The sequence below is a fragment of the Sceloporus undulatus genome, chromosome 6 (assembly GCF_019175285.1).
Source record: "Sceloporus undulatus isolate JIND9_A2432 ecotype Alabama chromosome 6, SceUnd_v1.1, whole genome shotgun sequence".
Taxonomy (NCBI): domain Eukaryota; kingdom Metazoa; phylum Chordata; class Lepidosauria; order Squamata; family Phrynosomatidae; genus Sceloporus; species Sceloporus undulatus.
The window spans coordinates 91,271,725-91,291,348 of NC_056527.1; the positions used below are offsets into that span (position 1 = coordinate 91,271,725).

The 19,624-nt window shown below is 42.3% G+C and overlaps 1 protein-coding gene across 4 annotated transcripts; it reads left to right on the plus strand.

The window, feature by feature from the left end:
* Nucleotides 1-5,597: 5,597 nt before the first annotated feature.
* RAB5C (RAB5C, member RAS oncogene family) lies at nucleotides 5,598-19,347 on the plus strand. Of its 4 annotated transcripts, none has more exons than XM_042475136.1 (6): nucleotides 5,598-5,740; nucleotides 10,802-11,035; nucleotides 13,099-13,250; nucleotides 14,833-14,955; nucleotides 16,889-16,982; nucleotides 17,961-19,347. In XM_042475136.1, exons 2-6 carry the CDS (start codon nucleotides 10,870-10,872, stop codon nucleotides 18,074-18,076), a joined length of 651 nt encoding a protein of 216 aa, XP_042331070.1. In that variant the 5' UTR covers nucleotides 5,598-5,740; nucleotides 10,802-10,869; the 3' UTR covers nucleotides 18,077-19,347. The 4 variants fall into 4 exon arrangements, with proteins under 4 accessions (XP_042331070.1, XP_042331069.1, XP_042331071.1 ...); XM_042475135.1 differs by having other exon boundaries at nucleotides 10,829-11,035; XM_042475137.1 differs by having other exon boundaries at nucleotides 5,659-5,845.
* Nucleotides 19,348-19,624: the final 277 nt, after the last annotated feature.

Below are 19,624 nucleotides of genomic sequence, written 5' to 3' on the forward strand. Positions count from 1 at the left end.
GTCTGGTCCTTCCATAGCTGTTCAGTAATGAAGAAAAGGTGGCATAGCTAGGACTAGTCACCAAGGCAGGGACCCCCAGGGAGTGGAAGGTGATAGGGTGCCAGGAGCAAAAAAAAAGCCTGCTGATCATGCAAATGGTTATAGATATTCATTTTATTATTATTTTTACTTCAGATATATACATCTAAATACCCTAAAGATACCACTTCCCTTCTGATCTTGGAAGCTAAGCACGGTCAGCTCTGGTTAGTACTTGGATGGAAGACTACCAATGAATACCAGGTGCTGTAAGCTAAATGACTGGCAAAACCCTCTCTGAGCATTCCTTGCCGAAGAAAGCAAGGACTCATGCACACATATATTTAGCATCTGGAGGCCTGCATATTCCCCATCCCTGTCTTGAATCATAGATGTGGTGGAATGAGCTGTGATCATTCATTCACAAGAAAATTCGGTTTTAAAGGGCCATGTTAGTCCGTTCCTGGAAAATCAACAACTAATCTAGCGGCCCTTAAAAAATGGGTCTGATGAAGTGGAAGGCTGTGCGTGAAATCTTATGCTAAATAAAACTTGTTAGTGTTTAAGCTGACACAAGAAAAATGAACTAAATGTTTTTCAGTATTCACTTTGTAAAAAGAAGAGATCTGCCTACCTAGGGGGCACAAGCTGGGACTCTGCACATCAGTTCCAAAGTATGTGTGTATGGGAAAGTCTCATTTGAGATAATATATTCTGAATATGGTCAGAAGCACTTTTCCCAAGAACACTCAAAACACACATCAGCCCTCAAAATCAAGGATCTGAAGGAGATGTAATGTTTTTATTTTATTTAATTTTATTCTTACACAGACTTTTTTCTCTTTTCTTTAATGCTCTAGTGCAGTGTATTCAATGTAGTGGGACCAGTGACAGTCTATAAACCACTGGCTACCAGTGTGTGAAACACATACCATGTGACAGCCACTGTGGCATAGTGGTTTAAGTGCTGCATTAGGACTATGGAGACCAGGGTTCAATTCCTTGCTCAGCCATGAAAGCCACTGGGTGAACCTGGTCAAGTCACATGCTCTCAGCCTCCGGGGAAGGCAATGGCAAACCTCCTCTGCACAAATCTTTCCAAGGAAACCCATGATAGGGTTGCCATAAGTCGGAAACGCCTCGAAGGCATACAACACCACCAAAACTAGTGTGTGATGAGTTTCCAAGAAACTCTGTAAATACGATAAGATGACACAGGTAAAGTAGTGCACAACAACAAAGAGTAGTGCTCCCTAGCACATTGGGACAAACATGCCAGTCCACAACACCAGATAGTTTGAGAAGCACTGATATCAAAAGCAGGGGGCATCAAGGTATCACACAGTTCTGCTTTCAGCTATCCTGAAGGAATAGAAACAGCTGCATCTGCCAAACAAATAAAAAACTAGCATCTTTCCATTCATAAGCCAGTGGGCTGTACAGCTTTGAGCACTGGACTATGACTCTGGAGACCAGGATTCGATTCCCAGCTCTGACATATAAACTTGCTGGGTGATCTTGGGCAAGTCACACTCTCTCAGCCTCAGGGGAAGGCAATGGCAAACCCTGTTGGAGGAAACGTGCTAAGAAAAACCCTGTGATAGGATCACCCGAGGCTCGCTGTAAATTGGAAATGACTTGAAGGCACACAGCAACAACAAACCTTTCCATCCATCCCTCCTTTGTTCAGGACGATTCTGGCTCTGCAATGGCTGAGCATCTTAGACAGCATCCTTGTTGCTACGGCAACTGTTGCCATTGCTTTGGTGGTCACTACAGAGTTGCATAGAGACTGGAATAGACTACAGTGGGGGGGATTGCATACCAGATTATATGTCCCACTGCAATATCCTTCTCCAGGTCCCTGAGGCCAGGCCCTTTGATTAACCCCTTCTCTGGGATTCGGCTTTGTTGTCATGATGGGACACACATCTCCTAGCAACGCAGCACAGCTGCTTGCACCATGACAACGCTGGCCTGCCTTTCTTCCTAATAAGACCTGAAGGGGAATTTCATTTCATCATCCCCCCCCCCCCCGAGCGGACTTGTCTTGTGCACTTATGCAATGACAACATCTAACCCCAAGCTAACCCAGCAGTGCTCTTTCAAGGGGGTAAGAAGTGAGGTTCAAATATATATGGGGAAAACAATTCATGTGTGCATATTGATTTACAGTCGGCCCTCCACATCCAGGGATTCTTCATCCAGGGATTCCACTATCCACGGCTTGAAAATATTCCCAAAATATATCAATTCCAGAAAGACTACTAATTATTATTATTCTTAAAGAATAGTTCTTAAAGAATTAAAGGATAATAATTATTTAATACTTATTGTTTTTAATTATCAAATATGAATAAAGATATTTTCAAGAGCAAAAAAGAAACCCTTGATTTTGCCATTTTATTATGTTTGGTTCTTGTATGTTGTGTGCTCTAAGGCGAACCTATTGTGGAGTTTTCTTGGCAAGATTTGTGCAGAGGGGGTTTGCCATTGCCACCCTCTGAGGCTGAGAGAGTGTGACCTGTCCACAGTCACCCAGTGGGTTTCATGGCCGAGCTGGGACTCGAACCCTGATCTCCAGAGTCACAGTCCAACACTCAAACCACTATTTCATTGTATATAATGGACCCTGGGCACCCATTAGCTTACACATTGTAAAGCATTTAGGGAGTGCTTAAGTGCACTGATAAGCGGTATAGAAATGTACTTGCTATTGCTAATGCTATCCATGGATTTTAGTATCCACAGGGGTCCTGGAACCAAACCCCAGCAGTTACCTACTGTATTTATCTACAGAAAAGATCCCAAACTGGATAAAATGCATTACACAAGACACCCAATATCATATTCTTGCATTCTGTTTCCATGAATTCAAAATATTTGTTCACCTTGCTGTGCTACGTTGCTAGATGTGTCACTTGTCTATCATGTATTATTCCCTCAAAGTGGTTTTCAAAATCAATGAAACAGTGCCTCTGAGCTTGTACAGAAGGCTTCCCACCTCCCTTGTAGGAATCGCAATCAACTTGAGGAACAAGGGTAAGGACTTCTAGCTCAAAGGGCAAAAGGGCTCTGCTCCCTTGTTTCAAATATGGAGGGAAGGTGATCTTCTTTGTCTTTACCTGAAGCGACCCCTACTGGACAGATCCAAAACAGCAGCTTGGGGGCACTGGAAACACTGCAGGTGGAGAAAAGTGTGTGTAAACACATGCAGCTGTGTATTTGAGAACCTCTTTTTCTTGAAAGGTGCATTAAGGTCAACACATTGCAGTGTGGAACACTCATGTTCAGGCTGCCAGTCAAACCCTCCTCCTGGATACTTTATTCCACCAGTCGCTTGTTGTTGTGTGCCTTCAAGTATAAAGTCGAAGGCTTTCACGGTCGGCATCCATAGTTTTTTGTGGGTTTTTCAGCCTATGAGGCCATGTTCTAGAAGAGTTTATTCCTGATGTTTTGCCAGCAGCTGTGGCTGGCATCTTCAGAGAATGCTGGCATGGAAGAGAGTGGAGTATATATACTGTTGGTTGAGAGGAAGTGTCCATCAACTTAATGATCTATTGTCTGCTGGGAATCCCCTTCATAATGGGTGGTTTGCATTTGCATTGTCTTGATTTTGGTGTTTTTCAGGACTGCTGGCCAAATTTTGTTTACTTTAAGAGTTTCTTCTTTCATGTTGAAATTGTCCAGGTGTTTGTGGATTTCCATGGTTTCCCTGTGCATTCTGACCTGGTAGTTGTTGCCATGATCCAGAATTTCAGTGTTTTCAAACAACATGCCCAGGATGGTTTGTGGCATGTTCTGCTACTGCTGATTTTTCTGGCTGGCCCAGTGTGCAGTGTCTCTCGTGTTCCTTGATTCGTGTTTGAACACTGCGTTTGGTGGTCCCTATGTAGACTTGTCCGCAGCTGCATGGTATGCAGTGTACCGTGGGCATAAAATGCTGTTTGAAAACACTGAAATTCTGGACCATGCCAGCAACTATCTCGCTCCCACCTGTTTTGTTTTCATGTCAGCATTTTCTGTCTTCCGTGCCAGCATTTCCTGAAGATGCCAGCTTCAGCTACTGGCAAAAGGTCAGGAATAAACTCTTCTGGAACATGGCCTTATAGCCCAAAAAAACCCCCACAAAAAATGCTGCTTTCTAGTAGTTTCTGGCTTATGGCGATACAAGACAAATATGAGAGCAAGTGGCGCAGTGGCTTGAGTGTTGGATTAGAACTCTGGGGAACAAGCCGAATCCCGTGGCCATGAAACTCACTGGGTGGCCTTGGGCAAGTCACACTCTCTCAGCCTCAGAGGATGGCAATGACAAAGCCCCTCTGAAGAAACATGCCAGGAAAACCCCATGGGTCACATAAGTCAGAAATGACTTGAAGGCACACAACAACAACAACAACAGCAGCAGCAGCAAAAGGCAAACCTATCATGGTGTTTCCTTGGCAAGATTTGAGGAGGTTTGCCATTGCCTTCCTCAGAGGCTGAGAGTGTGTGACTTGCCCAAAATCACTCAATGGGTTTCATGGCGGACCAGGGAATCAAACCTTGGTCTTCAGAGTCTCACTGTCCAACAGTCAAACCACTTCTCTGAAGATGCCAGCCACAGATGCTGGCGAAACATCAGGAATAAACTCTTCCAGAACATGGCCACATAACCTGAAAAAAACCATAAAAAACTAAGTCAAACCACTACTCCACACTATCTATTCCTCTCCCCTGGTACTTTCTCTCTCTGCCCCCAATAGACCTTCAGGCTCTTGTGGTCATGGAGCATCCTCACTGGGCCTTTTTGTGTGTTTCTGATTATTGGTTTTAGTCTCTTATTTCCTTCTCCTCTGCAGGTTCTTTATACTTCTGCAAACATTAGGATTTCCCAGAGCATGCTAGTCCCCATTGCTTATTTCTCAGTGGCCTCATTCTGCCCACACTTGCCATGCAAAGGCATTTTGTATCATTACAGTATTAGTATTATTATATAGTATGCAAATGGATTTTGTATTATTATTATTATTATTATTATTATACAATACTTTAGGGCTGCCATAATTGTCCACTTTTACCAGGGACAAAATGTAGGACAAATTCAAGACCAAACTGTAGGGCAACTGCAGGACAAAACTCAGCTCAAAATGTAGGACATTTAAGGTCCACCATTTTTCTTCAATGTAACAAGATCCCTTTGCATACTGATTTTCCAGACTAAGGCTGCATCCACACGGCCGAAATAACCCAGTTTGAGACCGCTTTTACTACTCTGGCTCAAAGCTAAGGAATTCTGGGAGTTGTAGTTTGTTGAGACACTCAGCCTTCTCTGCCAGAGAGCCCTAGCGCCACAATAAACTACAGCTCCCAGAATTCGCTAGCATCGAGCCAAGGCAGTTAAAGCGGCCTCAAACTGGGTTATTCCTGCCACCATCTCGCTTTCCTGCCCCTCAAAAGTGACATTGTTTTTATCTTTGGACACGGAAGGCGGGGCTATTTTGTCCGCTGCTTCTCCTCTATTGGCGGAGAGAGCTGCCAGTCATGAGGAGAGGCAGGAAGTAGCCATAAAAAGCCCCACCCACTGCGAGGAGGAGCCCTTACAGGAAGCGGAAGAAGCTGGAAAGGAGCCGAGGGCGGAAGTGGCGCTGCTTGAGAGCTGGGTTGCGGAGGAAGGGGGCGGCAGCGAAGGGGATCCGAGGAGGAGGAGGGCTGGCGGCTGCGGTCCCGCAGGCGGGAGCGGGTGAGTGAGTGGCCCCTTGGGCGGCGGCGGCTCCGGAGGGAGAAAAAGGAGGGCAGGAGGCCCCGCCGGGAAGGGCCCCTGGCAGCAGAGAGCCATTGCCCGCAGGTGGGGCTTCTTCTCTCGCTCCAAGGGAGCAAAATGGAGCCTCCAGGTTTAGGGGCAGCCTATCTTTAAAGGCCCCAGGGATGGAGTCCGGAAGGGGCTGGCTCCGGCTTTTGGAGGCTTTCCTGGTTTGCATTTGGTTCCCTGGAGTTGAGGATAGGGCTGGAGGCCCTGTGTGTGTGTTTTATGTATATGCTCTCAGGTTGTGATTACAGGAGCGTAAAGACATAAAATAGGGGAAATAGAAGATATATATGTGTATATAGGAACATATATGTGTGTATGTTGTGGTTATGGGATCATAGAACCATAAAATACGAAATATTATGGAATCATGGAACGATAAAATAAGATATATATAGAATATATGCATGGAGAGAGGATAGATAGATAGATAGACAGATATTTCTTTACCTCCCCCCTCTATATGCTATATATTCTATTTTTTGATTCTATGATTCCTTAACTCTAATCTGAGAGGGGATATATATATATATATATATATATATATATATATATATATATACATACATATAACACATGTGTATATATATATATGTTCTTGTGTGTATATATATATACATATATGCTCTCGTTTGTGTGAGTTTCCTGTTATGATTCTATGATTCAATAACCCCAACCTGAGATATATATATATATATATATATATTCCATTTTATGAGTCTCTCTCTCTCTATATATATATATATATATATATACTTACACACACAAAGGCACACAACAATTATGTATGTGTATATGAATACATGTAGAATATATATATACAGTATGTGTGTATTTGTTGTGTGCCTATGTGTTTATAGACAGAGCAAGAGAGACTATACCCAACAAAACCGTTGTGTGCCTTCAAGTTGTCTTTGACTCACAGTGACCCTAAGGCAAACCTATCATGGAGTTTTCTTCCCAGATTTCCTCAGAGGGGCTTTGCCATTGCTGAGGCTGAGAGTATGTGACTTGCCCAAGGTCACTCGGTGGGTTTCATGGCTGAGCTGGATTCCAACCCTGGTCTCCAAAGTGGTAGTCCAGCACTCAGACTACTACGCCTCACTCGCTCCTGTCAGATATACACATATATAGAGAGAATGAGAATATAAAATCAAGTTAGCTAACTTGATAGACTCCTAGAGTTGGAAAAGACCACAAGGGCCATCCAGTCCAGCCCCATTCTGCCATGCAGGAACTCTTAATCAAAGCACCCCCAACAGATAGCCATCCAGCCTCTGTTTAAAAACCTCCAAGGAAGGAGACTGTATTACAGTCTGAGGGAGTGTGTCCCACTGTCAAACAGCCCTTACTGTCAGAAGGTTCTTCCTAATATTGAAGCGGAATCTCTTTTCCTGTAGCTTGAATCCATTGCTTCATGTCCTAGTCTCTGGAGCAGCAGAAAACAAGTTTGCTCCATCTTTTATAGTTTGGGTGCATATTATTGCTTACAAGATATGCTTCTGCCTGAGGTGGTTTTGTGGAATAATAAAAAGTGAAGCTCCTGTCCCTGAGGAGCTTATCAAGGCAATTGTTTAAAATTCATGTATACATTGTTGCTTCTTGTTGGGTGCCATCAAATCATTTCCACTTATAGTGACCCTAAAGCAAACCTGTAATGGGGTGTTCTTCATAAGATTTGTTTGCCATTGGCTTAGCCTGAGGCTGAGAGTATATGACTTTCGCTACATTTATATTGCCACATTTCTTCCAAAGCTCTTAAGGCGTTATGCATGGCTCTCCTACTTTCATTTATTGCCATGATTACATCGACCGTATGAGGTAGATCAGGCTGTGAAAAAATGACCATCCCAAGATCAAGCAGCAATATTTTTAATGGGTCAGTGGGGACTGGAACCTGGATCGCCCAGTTTAAAATCCAAGGTCGAAAACACACTGCAGTGGATGGGTATGTGGACATTTAAACTGAACAGGGTTTTTTTCAGGTCAAGTATTAAACTATGTGGTTCTTGCAAATGCTAACTTTCATAGCAGTGTCAGGCCAAAATCCAACAAGTACAGCTTCCATAGTGTGCAGTAGGTCTGGAGATAGGATGTGCTGTCTTTTTAGGGTGCAAAGGCTGGACTCTGTATCTGTCTGGCTCTCAGTCTTCAATAAAACCCAGCCTTATCTAATCTGCTTTGAGCCTTGTGTGTATATATACCTTCTTTTCTGGAGATGTTTGCTTATTGTTTGCATGTTTGTTGCAGACACAGGCAGCATTAAAACATTATCGGTTCATTTTCCCAATATCATAGGACTGTAATAAAAATGACCTGACTAAGTAGCCATTATTTAAGGAGACATATTAAAGGTCATTAACTACTTAACTTTAGTGTTCCCTTCTCTTAAGGTAGGCAAATGGCTAATCTTTTTTATGACCTTTCATGGATGCGTTCTTTGTTGGGAGGATCCTGCTTTAGAGAGCAAGCCCTTAGCTCAAATCTCCATTCTTTCTTGAGCCCATTTGATATTATTTGGGGAGGAATGATTTCTCCATTTAGCTTTTCCTCTTTTCTCCCCACATCCTTATAGGAATAACACTTCTTTCTAAGGCTCTAAGAATATTGTTGTATTGTGTATGAGGTGAACTAAGCACTCATGAAAAGTCTGTATAAATAAAAAAATATTAGCTCTTAAAGGAAGCAGTCTTTCCCTTATAACAATTGTTCTATTATCCTCCTTGGACATTTTGTTCCTCCTTGAACATTTGGTTTCTTGTTAACCCATCCCAATTATTTATTGTCATTCCTTGGCACCATCTCTCCTCCCCGAGTTGTCTCTCATATCTTCGGACGTTATAAACCTTTGGGGCAGACAGTTTTGCTCCAGTGTCCATATTACTTACACATCAATGTTTAGCTGTAGAAGGTTCTTTTTGCACCTCACAGACAGAAGATGCTCTTTATCCAGTATTTTCATGCCCTTAAATGCTTATTACACATGGGCCCTAGTATAGTTAATAGTATTCCCATTGAGATATTCTCATTCTGATGCTGTATTGTATTTGACACTTTTTCTTACTTCAGGTGGATGTTCTGTCATATTTTAGTGTAGGAATAGGGCCCTCTGGAGGTTGACAACCTCTTATTCCTGTGGTCTTTCAACAAGAATCTTATCATGCTGGGCATACTGGCAAGGGCTAATAGAGGGAAAGTGAAATCTAGCAATATCTAGAAGGCCACAAGTCCCCAGCCATACTGATCTCCAGATCCATTTGACTGAATTTATACTATCCCCAACCAATATGGAGATTCTGGAGGTCACTGGCAGCATCCTCAGAAGATCCCTGTAATATATAAGTGCTTCTTTCCATACATATACTGCTTGCTACATTGCTGAGCAACTGTGCTAGCTTTACGGTAAAATGTTTGGGGTGAAGTGCCTTAGTCAACGAATTTTAAGGCACTATGCACTAGAAGATATCTGGCCAATTCTGAAATTAGGTCTGGTGTATGCTCACTTTTGCTTTGCACATACTGAACCTCATTGCAGGATGGGGGAAATGTGGCTGTCCCCATATTGTTGGACAGCAGCTCTCATCAGCGCTAACCAGCCTAGGCAATAGGGAGAAATCGTGGGAGTTGCAGTCCAGTATAGAAGGCTGCAATTATTCACTCCTGGTGCAAAATCTATATTGGTGACAATGAACCACCAGCCCAGAAAACTTCCCTTCCTGGGAAGGGAAGTTTATGTCCCCTTACCTTTGAGTTCATCATGGCTTGTGAGGTAAAAATTAAACAAAAGGACAATTCCTGACTGAGTTGCACAGGCTTAGTTGGTGCTTCGGTTCCTCTTTATCTGATCTGGGAAGATGCAGAGGAGAGAAGCAAATATGGGGCTCAGGGACAAATTATTTCTGCACCCCAGTTGACATGGATTTTCACAGCATGTCTGAGGCATGAACATATACTATCTCTTATTACTGTGCTGTAACTGTTGGTTACTAGTTGAAAAGCCATGGTTTCCTGTTTCAAATTTTCTTTGTTCATTTACTGTAAGCCTTTTTACGGTGTCTATTGTTTTTTAAAAAGCAAACCAAAAATCAAACAAGTCTTCTATTACAATACGATATACAGTACCTACTGAATATAATAACTTAGACAAGTCATCATATTGTGTTCCACTTCTGTGGAGTTATCTTTTAATATTTAGACATTCCTACATCTCCTGTCAGGAACAAATACTTTCTACAGCTGAAATCACAAATGCAGCAACTAAATCAAAGGATTGTTCCCAAATAGTCACGTTTCTGTATCAGAGGCTAATGATTAATGTGAAGTGTTTTCCTTTCACTTCTAAGCTGCTGTTATGGAAACAAATGTTATAAATATAAAATACTGAATGACTTGTCTAAAGGTCAGCTGGTTTTTATTGTACTTAGAATTTATATAACATTAGGTAACTCAGAACTTCCTAGCCTAACTTTACCTTCTTATAATCTGTACTACAACCCTATAAGGTAGGCCAGTAGCATTAACCTATTAGAGATGCTGTGTGGCAAAAGAAAGCAAGAGCTGAGAGATTGTCTTGCCTAAGGCCACCTGTTCAGATTTGAAGTAGAAAATTTCTGACTATCTTGGGCACTAAGCCAAACCAGCTCTCAGCTGAGTTTTAACCTGTAGAGTGCTAATCAATAACCCTGTTTGTGTATGTCTTGTGACTTTGGAAAGGGCTCTGCCATTTGTTTGCCATTGCCAAGAGGATTGTTCCAAAGGCAGTTTTTCCATTTAAATAATGGGAGAACCACTTGCCCAAGACAAAGCTTGTTTTTTTTAAATTACAACTTCAAGAATCTCAGTGGGATTCTAGGAATTAATAGTCTAAAAAAGGTAACTTTTCCAAGCTCTGCCCAAGACCATCCAGGAAGTCTTGGAGCTTCAGACCAAATTTCCCAGTGTCCAGTTTGCATCAAAAGTGGCTCTCCTGTGGATATGATGTTCCTTCTCTTTCAGTTGGTGATTCATTTTCCTCACCTACAGTCCTGCCTTCTCATCGAAGCTTGCTGCCTTTGTAACGGGCCATGGCGGGCCGTGGTGGAGCTGCACGGCCAAATGGACCAGCTGTGGGGAATAAGATCTGTCAGTTTAAACTGGTACTCCTGGGAGAGTCTGCTGTTGGCAAGTCCAGCCTTGTCTTGCGCTTTGTGAAAGGACAGTTTCACGAATACCAGGAGAGCACCATTGGAGGTAAGCACTGATTGGTGACATTACTAACAGTGTTGAGATTTGTCTAGCCTGGTTGTCTACATAATTCCTATTGTGCATGTGTCAATCTAGGTCAGCGATGGCGAATGTTTTAGAGACTGAGTGCCCGAACTGCAACCCAAAACCCAACTATTTATCTCAAAGTGCCATGTCCCTCTGGCTTTCTAGTAAGAAACTCTGGCAGACTCTGTGCTGGAGTGACAGCATGTGTGCCCACAGAAAGGGCTCTGAGTGCCACCTCTGGCACTCGTGCCGTAGGTTCGCCACCATTGGATTGAAGCTGGATTCCCTAACCATTCCCTAACTTAACTGTCAGGGGCTGATGGCCTAACCAGGAGGGCCCCACACCAGAGGATGCTGATGTTAATTTGTTTTCTAGGATACATTCCAGACTTTTCAAAACCCTGATGCCACTAAGAACCGTTATCCCCCACTAACAAAAGGGACAAAAGGAAGCAAAGGCTGTGCGCGTGCATAACCATGAAGACATGTCAAGTCAGTGAAGTTGCTTCTCTGCCTTGAGCAGACTGGCCAGTCAGATGCTGAAGGCTGCAGCAGTTCTTGCTTCACCACTTACAATTTCCACTCTGTCAAGTGCAAGGGACCAACACAAGCCTTGGCAGGTTTGGGTCCAGGCTGAGCCAAGTAAGCATTTATAATTTGGCATGAATTACTGGTCCATAAGTTGAAGCCGTGTGACAGCAAATAACAACAACAACAACTGGTGTCAAGTTGTGTTTTGTTTTCTAACATCAGCAGAATTCCATGGGAGCAAAGGCTGCTTAAGGACCGGCTGGCCCTTGGCCTGGCATATTAAATTTTGGAAAGAGATAGACAATTGCAAGAGTGGAGTCTGCCCCTATTCAAAAAATACACTTTTTAAACCTTTGGTCAAGATCTGGGGATCCAGACATTTTGATCTTCCGTTCCCATCAGTCCCACTTGGCATGGCAGTAGAGGACCAGAGTTCCCCCTATACTTGTACATCCTCCTTACTTCACTTTCAGTCTTGCCTCTTCTTCAGGACACAAAGTGAATAAAAACAGAAATCAAAATCAGGAGTACCACAGTCCAAGGAGAAAAGTCAAAGTTCTTCCAGAAGCTATTTAGGTTCTAAATTTAACTGGCAACAGAAGAAGGGAGTTGAACAAATGTGGGGGCAGCTCCCAGAATGTCCTTCCCTGTGATCTTGCTGTGTTAACTTAGCATACCTGACTGTTTTCAATGGACATAGTATATAATAATCTTCCTCTAACTGAGTGGGTCATCTGAGCTCTTTCCTGCATTCGGGGAAATGTAGTATATAGATGACAAAGTCATGTATGCTCAGCTCATTTATCTAAGCCCCTACCCACCAAGGTATTTTTGCCTCTAACCTGTCCCGCCCCCTCCCGTAAAGAGGGCATCTTAAGTACTTCCAATGTTCCTGGGGCATGGCTTTGTATATGGTCTGGTACGTGCTACAAGAGACAAACCAGGATAGTCCAAAACAACTCTAGTATATAATAGGTGACAGACTGAAAGCAGGTATACTACAAAAAGGTTCCAGAAGAGCAACTTCATGAATCCTTGTCTGGGAGGTGGTGAAAACATCCACTTAGCAGTTCTTTTTGCCTGGAATTCTAGAAAAGGTGGGGAACCTTAGCCTTTCAGATAGTTTGGATTCTGGCTTCCACAGTCCCTTATCACAAGGTTTTTCCAAGCTGTATGTGCTCAACTCTGTGCTTGTATAAAGATGGTGGTTGGGATGAGCTTTCTGATCAGATATTTGCATCATCAGAATAAAAATATGGAGATGTCCTGATTAGACCATCAGGAGAATTAACTTTCCTCAAGCACATATCAGGTGGAATTTGGTAGGATGTTTTTAAGTTATAAATGCTGACTGATGCCAAGGCTTGTCTTTTGTATGCTAATATTCCAATGTGATATAGATAAAAAAGGATCGCTGTATGTGAAAAGTAGCCAATCATTAGCAGTAAAATATTCAAGCCCCCATTTCACTCATCCTTGGTGTGACTCTGTTTCTAACTCTTATTTTCCAGCTGCTTTCCTCACACAGACCATCTGCTTAGATGACACAACAGTCAAGTTTGAGATATGGGATACAGCTGGGCAGGAGCGTTACCATAGTCTGGCACCAATGTATTACCGGGGTGCTCAAGCAGCTATTGTTGTTTATGACATCACCAACATGGTGAGGATTTTCATATGTCTGGTTGGTTTTTACCCAGTGTGGTCCAGAGTACGTCATCTCTGGTTCCAATGCTATAAAAGACATGATGTTCCAAGCATGCATGCTTTGAATGAATAATGGCCTGTTATCTACTTAGAAAAAAAGTAGTGTGTCAGGGAGACGTGATAGATACTGCACATGTACAGTCACCCCTCTGTTTTTGCTGAGGATCCATTCTGGAGCACGCCCCCCGCAAAAATGGAAAATCACCATATTGGAGTTCCTATTGACTCCAATGGTGGCACTCTCCTGCGTACACTGCTGCGCACGCACCTCAGGGGCACACCCCATTGTGTTGCCCTCCATTTGCCCCTTGCATATTTCTGAGGGACACAGATTCAAAGCCCGCGAAAACGGAAGGGTGACTGTATTTACTGCCTCTTTGAAAACTAGATCTCATTTTAAAATCTTTAGGTGCATGCTGTTTCCATTTCACTTTAATTTCCTATTCATTGGGGTCCAGAGCAAATTCTAGGAATTTCGACTGTATGTTTGAAATTAAAATCTTGCACTTTGGAATCTTGATGTCATATTTGATTTTAAGGAAAGCTTTTAAAAACAACATCCTTGACATTAAATGGATGTGTACATATCACTAGACTATAGTTTAGTGCAGAGCTGTGAAATGTTTGGCTCTCCATGTTGTTGGACTGCAGTTTCCATTATCTTCACCACTGACATTGCTTGCTAGGGCTGGTGAAAGCCACAGTTGAGCAACACAAAGAGAACTAAACATTTTACAGCCTGACATAGTATACTGTGTATACAAATTATAAAGTGGACTGTGAAGACTTGTGTCCTCAGCATTCCCCTCTCCTTCTCTGGTGCAACTTAAAAGGAGGAATAAACTAGAATTCAGTTTCACTTTAGGCAATTTCTGGCTTATGATATCACATGAATCATGGGTTTAAATTCAAGTCAGTTGCTAAACCAGCATATTGAATTTTGTTGCCCCCTTGTTGAAGAAACTGGAATTTATATAACTCTTCTTCACAAAACTTTCTGTTTGAAAAAGAAGTCAGCAAGTCAACCTTTAATATCAACCTTTGGAAGTGTTCTATATACTTTTGAAGCTTGTGTGTCACAGTGTAGTCCATGTAAAGGAGCAGCTTATTGTTCATTTTTAATGCTTTAAGCATTGTTTTGTTAAAACTGCTACTTTTCAAACATGCTGCTTTAGCATGTAAAATCCTGGAGCATTCCTATTTATATGTTGTAAGACCTGAATTTCTGCAGATACTTGATTTTGAATTAAATGTTTGTCTTTCACCTCGGCTGTCTATCTTGGATATGTAAAACCAAGATGACATTAAATAACATTGGTATGAATTTTAGGATCTGCTCATTGAGATGTAGTATAACATCTTAAATTTGCTTACCTCCCAGTCCAAGCTGTGCAGAGGTCCCACAACTGGGAATATGCACTGCATAAGCCTTCCAGTACTTTCTAATGGTTGGAGTAGGGAGGAGGGAGTATTTGTTGGTACTGCAGTAGACATGAACTGGATTCCTGATACTGAAATGGCAGGACACTTTTTTGTAGGACACCTTTGTGCGAGCCAAGAATTGGGTGAAGGAGCTGCAGCGGCAAGCCAGCTCAAATATAGTCATTGCCCTGGCAGGGAACAAGGCTGACCTGGGTAACAAACGAGCTGTTGACTTCCAAGTAAGTATGTGTGGTTTTTTAATACTGGAAATTCATAACTTCCAGCCTACTTCACAGTAGTCTTAGGCCTGTTCCAGATGGGCGTAAAGTACGTCCCCAGGATGTACTAGGGTTAGGAAGGGGCATCACTTCCTGACTCCCCTAACCCTAGTACGTACTGGGTACGTACAAAATGGCAGTGCCTGTTCCACACGGGCGCCACCATTTTGATGTAGCGGACGCATAGCATCAGCATGTCGCACGGCGGAAATGACGCTGCGAGTGCGCGACTAGCAACTCGCGGCGCCACTTCTGGGGCGCAAAATGATGATCCAGAGTTTTAGTTCTTTATCCTCTTCTCCAAATGAACGGGGTTCCATTTTGATTTACTGTCTCAACACAGTGTGGGACAGAATTAGGGGTTGCATAGCCCTCCAAATATTGCTAGATTACACCTCCCATTATCCCTTACCCATGTTGGCTAGGGTTGATGGAAGTTGCAGTCCAACATTTGGAGGGCCACATTTCCCACCCCTCATGTAGGAGAAAATATGTTATATCATCAAAATCTGTTTGATCATGGAATACTAACCATTAGCATCCATCCCACTTGTAGGACTGAGCTGTGGATCAGAAAAACAGTGGTTCAAATTTACCTTTGTTATGCATTTGCTAGGTGACTTTAAGTGAGTGCCTTTGCAAAAACTGTTGGCATACTCCTTTTTGACTACAAGTCTCAATGCAGTTTATAATAGTATTGGTAGTGGATAGTATTGCTTTCATAATTACATTCTTGTAAGGGGTCTCACAGGGATTGAAAATAAACAGTCCGAAATGTGTTATCCTGTTACTCTTAATTCCTGAGGTAAGAGGTACAAGCTTCTTAAATAGTTCAGTTTACTTTGGCCTCTTCTAAATCTGCACTTTAGGGATAATACTGACCTATTTAACAAGGCTGCTATAATCCTTACAAAAACATGGAGTATATGTGTTGGAACATTCTAAAAGTTACATAAAATGCTGATTGGTTCAACTTGATCGATTAAATTTAGATTTGTATCTATCAAGCTAGCCTATCTGCCATGCAAAACAGTTGAATAAATAATATTCTGTAGTGGTTCTGTGTAGCTTGATGAGTTAAATGTGAAACAGTTTCCATTGCCGAGAGCCAGTGTGCAGTAGTGGTTTGAGTGTTGGACCATAACTCTGGAGATCAGAGTTCAGTTCCCAGGTCAGCCATGAAACCCACTGAATGACTATGGGCAATTCACAATCTTTCAGCCTCAGGGGAAGGCAATGGCAAGCCTCTTCTGAATAAATTTTGTCAAGAAAACCCCATGTTAGAGTCGTCATAAGTCTGAAATGACTTGAAGTCACACAACACAAACCAACAATTGTCATGGTTTTATTAGCAGCTTCTGACTCCACAGCTCCTTCGAAATATGAGTGTGGCAATACAGGCCTAGCCTTCCTTAAAATTGTAAAGATGTATGTGAAATGCATTATGTCTTGAGTAGGGGTGAAGAATATGTGACCCTCCAAATGTTGCTAGAATGCAGCTCCCATGATTGCTCATCATTCGGCTTTGCTGTCTAGCGCTAATGAGAGTTGAACTCCAACAACCTTTGGGGGAACAACAAATATTCCCCAACCCTGATCTAGAAGGCTGTAAATGCTAAATGTATCTGAAAGTAAGCCAAATGTTGGGAGTTAATTGTTTATAAAAAGGTAGCAATGAGCTTAGACAATGTCGAGTTAACACCTTTATTGTGGTCTCCCCCCTTCTGGATCCTAAGTCATTGGAGCCTGCAAACAAAATTTAATATTGGAGGGATGGATAGCAGTCTGCCATGCCCCCATTTCAATTCCTAGGACTTAATGAGCTGTTACTATTGGAGCAACACAGGAAGGTCACATACATAGACTATAATCTTTGAGGTATGTATGCTTGCAGGAAGCCCAGACGTATGCAGATGACAACAGCTTGCTGTTTATGGAGACATCAGCAAAGACGGCACTGAATGTGAATGAAACCTTCATGGCAATAGGTGAGGTGTTGTGGTAGAGGTGCATGCTGTATGTCCTCCACTTGACAGCCATGGACTGAGAACCAAACATGATGTGTAATAGTTGTAGTTTTCTGAACATGCCTGTAACTGTTCCAGGGGGGACAGATAGGCTTGCAAATCCCCTTAGATTTTCCACTTAAGTGCAGGTGGGAGCTACCTAAGTGTAGATGTATGGTTAGATGTTCTTTGGGCATTTAGGCTCCCTGATGTGCTTTGGTTTTGCCAAGATAGCCACACTCTCCCTTCTTGTAGCACTATTATTTGGTGGTTTCTGCCACAGTCTGCCTTTTCAAATCTAAATGGTTGAGAAGTCTCTCCTAAGGTAGGTTTAGTGGCTGTAATAGCAGTATAATATACTGGTGTTTCTGGTTCTGTGTTTTTGTCTTTGGCCCATTCAGCAATAGAATCTGTCTTGAGAATATCTCTAAAATTTGTTCTTGAGTTAAGAAAAATTCCCCACCTTTGAAATACAGAGGGAGGTGGAATAGGGGATCTTTGCATCTCAACTCCCAAAAGTCCCAGACAGCATGGTCAATTTATAGCAGATTTAATCTCATTTAGGAGGTCTGAAGTTTGCCCATCCCCAAGTAGGCAGTATGATGAGAAATGGACAGGAGAGGAAGATAAGGGAAGGGACTGGGTAGAAGGAAGCTTGAAGGTAGGGAGAGGTGGGGGGTCAGCAGACCATCTTCGGAGGTCATAGAGCAGGAAGGCTGAAGAGGCTTGTGAGGAGAGGGCTAAATATATGCACAAATCTACACTGACCAGCTGAATCTTAAGGCGCAAACCTCTCAGTGAATAACAGCAGGAATGTTGGCTAGTGTTTGTTTGTGGGCACTAGATTGAGCTTATTCTGAGCAGATTGTATTAGTTTTTGCCTAATTTTCTTTATGAAGTGAATCTTAAAAAACAAGTTTGCTACATAGGCACCTGAATGTGCTATATTTTCCCCTTCAGCTAAGAAGCTCCCCAAAAATGAACCACAGAGTGCAACGGGGGCAGCAGCCAGAAATCGAGGAGTCGACCTCCAGGAGAGTAGCCAACCCAGCAGGGGGCAGTGTTGCAGCAACTGAGGTATTCCTGCCTGCTCCTCTGGGTTGCCCCGACTGGAACACACCTGAACTGATCGCACTTACAGGAGAACAGCTGCCAGGATCCCCTCTTCTTTTCTCCCCACCCCTTTCTTTGCTGCTGCGATTCCCCCCACTCCTTTATTCTTCTAATTTGTAGAATGGGGTGGGGGAGCAAAAAACAAAACCAGCTGCTCCTCTTCTGTACCAATAATGAATTCCTATTTTTAAAAGTCTTAGTCACCTTTTTAAAACAAACAAACAAAATGAACTGTGGCACTCTTCTACCATTTTTCATGGGTAGATGGCAATGTATGTTCTCAAAGCTTTGAAGTCTCTTTTTTTTCTCTTCCTTTTCCCATTGGGTTTTATGGCCTTGTATTGGTTCATAGCTGCTTGGAAGAAGGAAGTATCTGTCTTGGATGGGATACGACTTCTGATACATCTTCTTGGTGATTCTAAGCCACTTATCTTAGAACTTAAATAACAGTGGTAGATGAAGGAAGGAGAAGGTGACAAAAGAGCTATGAGCTTTGGAACCATTATTCCCAGGGTTTTCTGGATGGGAGCCTGGTTTAGATATGGCATAGACTTGCTTTTTAAGAAAGCAAGTCATAGAACATGCAAGTAACCACTAAATGAAATCGTAGCATTAATGCTAGATTGAAAGAAACCTCTAGCCTTTAAGCCTTGTTTTGACCAAATCACAATTATGGATATCCTGGGGGAGGGAGGGGGGTTGGGTACAGCTGATTTTCTTCTGTATTTTGTATTCTAGTTTTCAACATATAACCAATCAGTATCTCTTTAATTACATATACCAACTAGCCTTGCACCCATTTCAGTTTGTATTGGGTTTTGGATATACCAACAGCATTAATTTTCTTATTTACATTTTGGATATAATGCACTAACTCCACCTGTTAAAGAAAACATGTTTCAAAATTATCACTTTTGACAAGCAATGCAATGTGATGGTTGACCCTATACTGTAACGCTCATGGGTGTCTAGATGCAGCAGGTGGGGAGAATGGGCAAGCAAACTGGGTGGGGGAACAATAATATGTATTCACATACAGATAAATATGGGTAATTCCACTAAATGAAACTGCAGAAGGGAGGTCACAAATTTTGCTTCTCATCTAGTGCCTGAAGCAATTTTGTCTTACTCTTGTTGGTATTTAAGAGAAGGAGTCTCTGTCAGTCTTTTCAATGCAAAGCTCCAGTTGTGTATGATTAAAAAAATAAATTTTTATAAATCAGATCAGTCAGAATTGACTCGTTTCTCTTCTGTATGAATCAACCTACTTCATTACTGTTCGCTGTTGTTAAATTTGACTAGAAGTAATGAAATTCTTCACTGAGCATTGTGCACATGGTGCTAATGGATTCAAGTTATTAAATGCTCCATTTGAATGCCAACACAGTTGGGCTAAACCTTTAAAATAATTTTGGTATTCCAACTGTTGGGAGTACCTGCAGGAATAAAAGACTTTCTGCTTCTTGAACAGGAATCTGACTAATGGGTGTGTGTGTGTGTGTGTGTGTGTG

Excerpts from the sequence above, each read along its gene's own strand:
- RAB5C (XM_042475136.1), top strand. The coding sequence starts at position 10,870 with ATGGCGGGCCGTGGTGGAGCTGCACGGCCAAATGGACCAGCTGTGGGG. Across the intron at positions 14,956-16,888 it reads AACGAGCTGTTGACTTCCAA|GAAGCCCAGACGTATGCAGA; the intron begins GTAAGTATGTGT and ends GTATGCTTGCAG. Across the intron at positions 16,983-17,960 it reads TGAAACCTTCATGGCAATAG|CTAAGAAGCTCCCCAAAAAT; the intron begins GTGAGGTGTTGT and ends TTTCCCCTTCAG.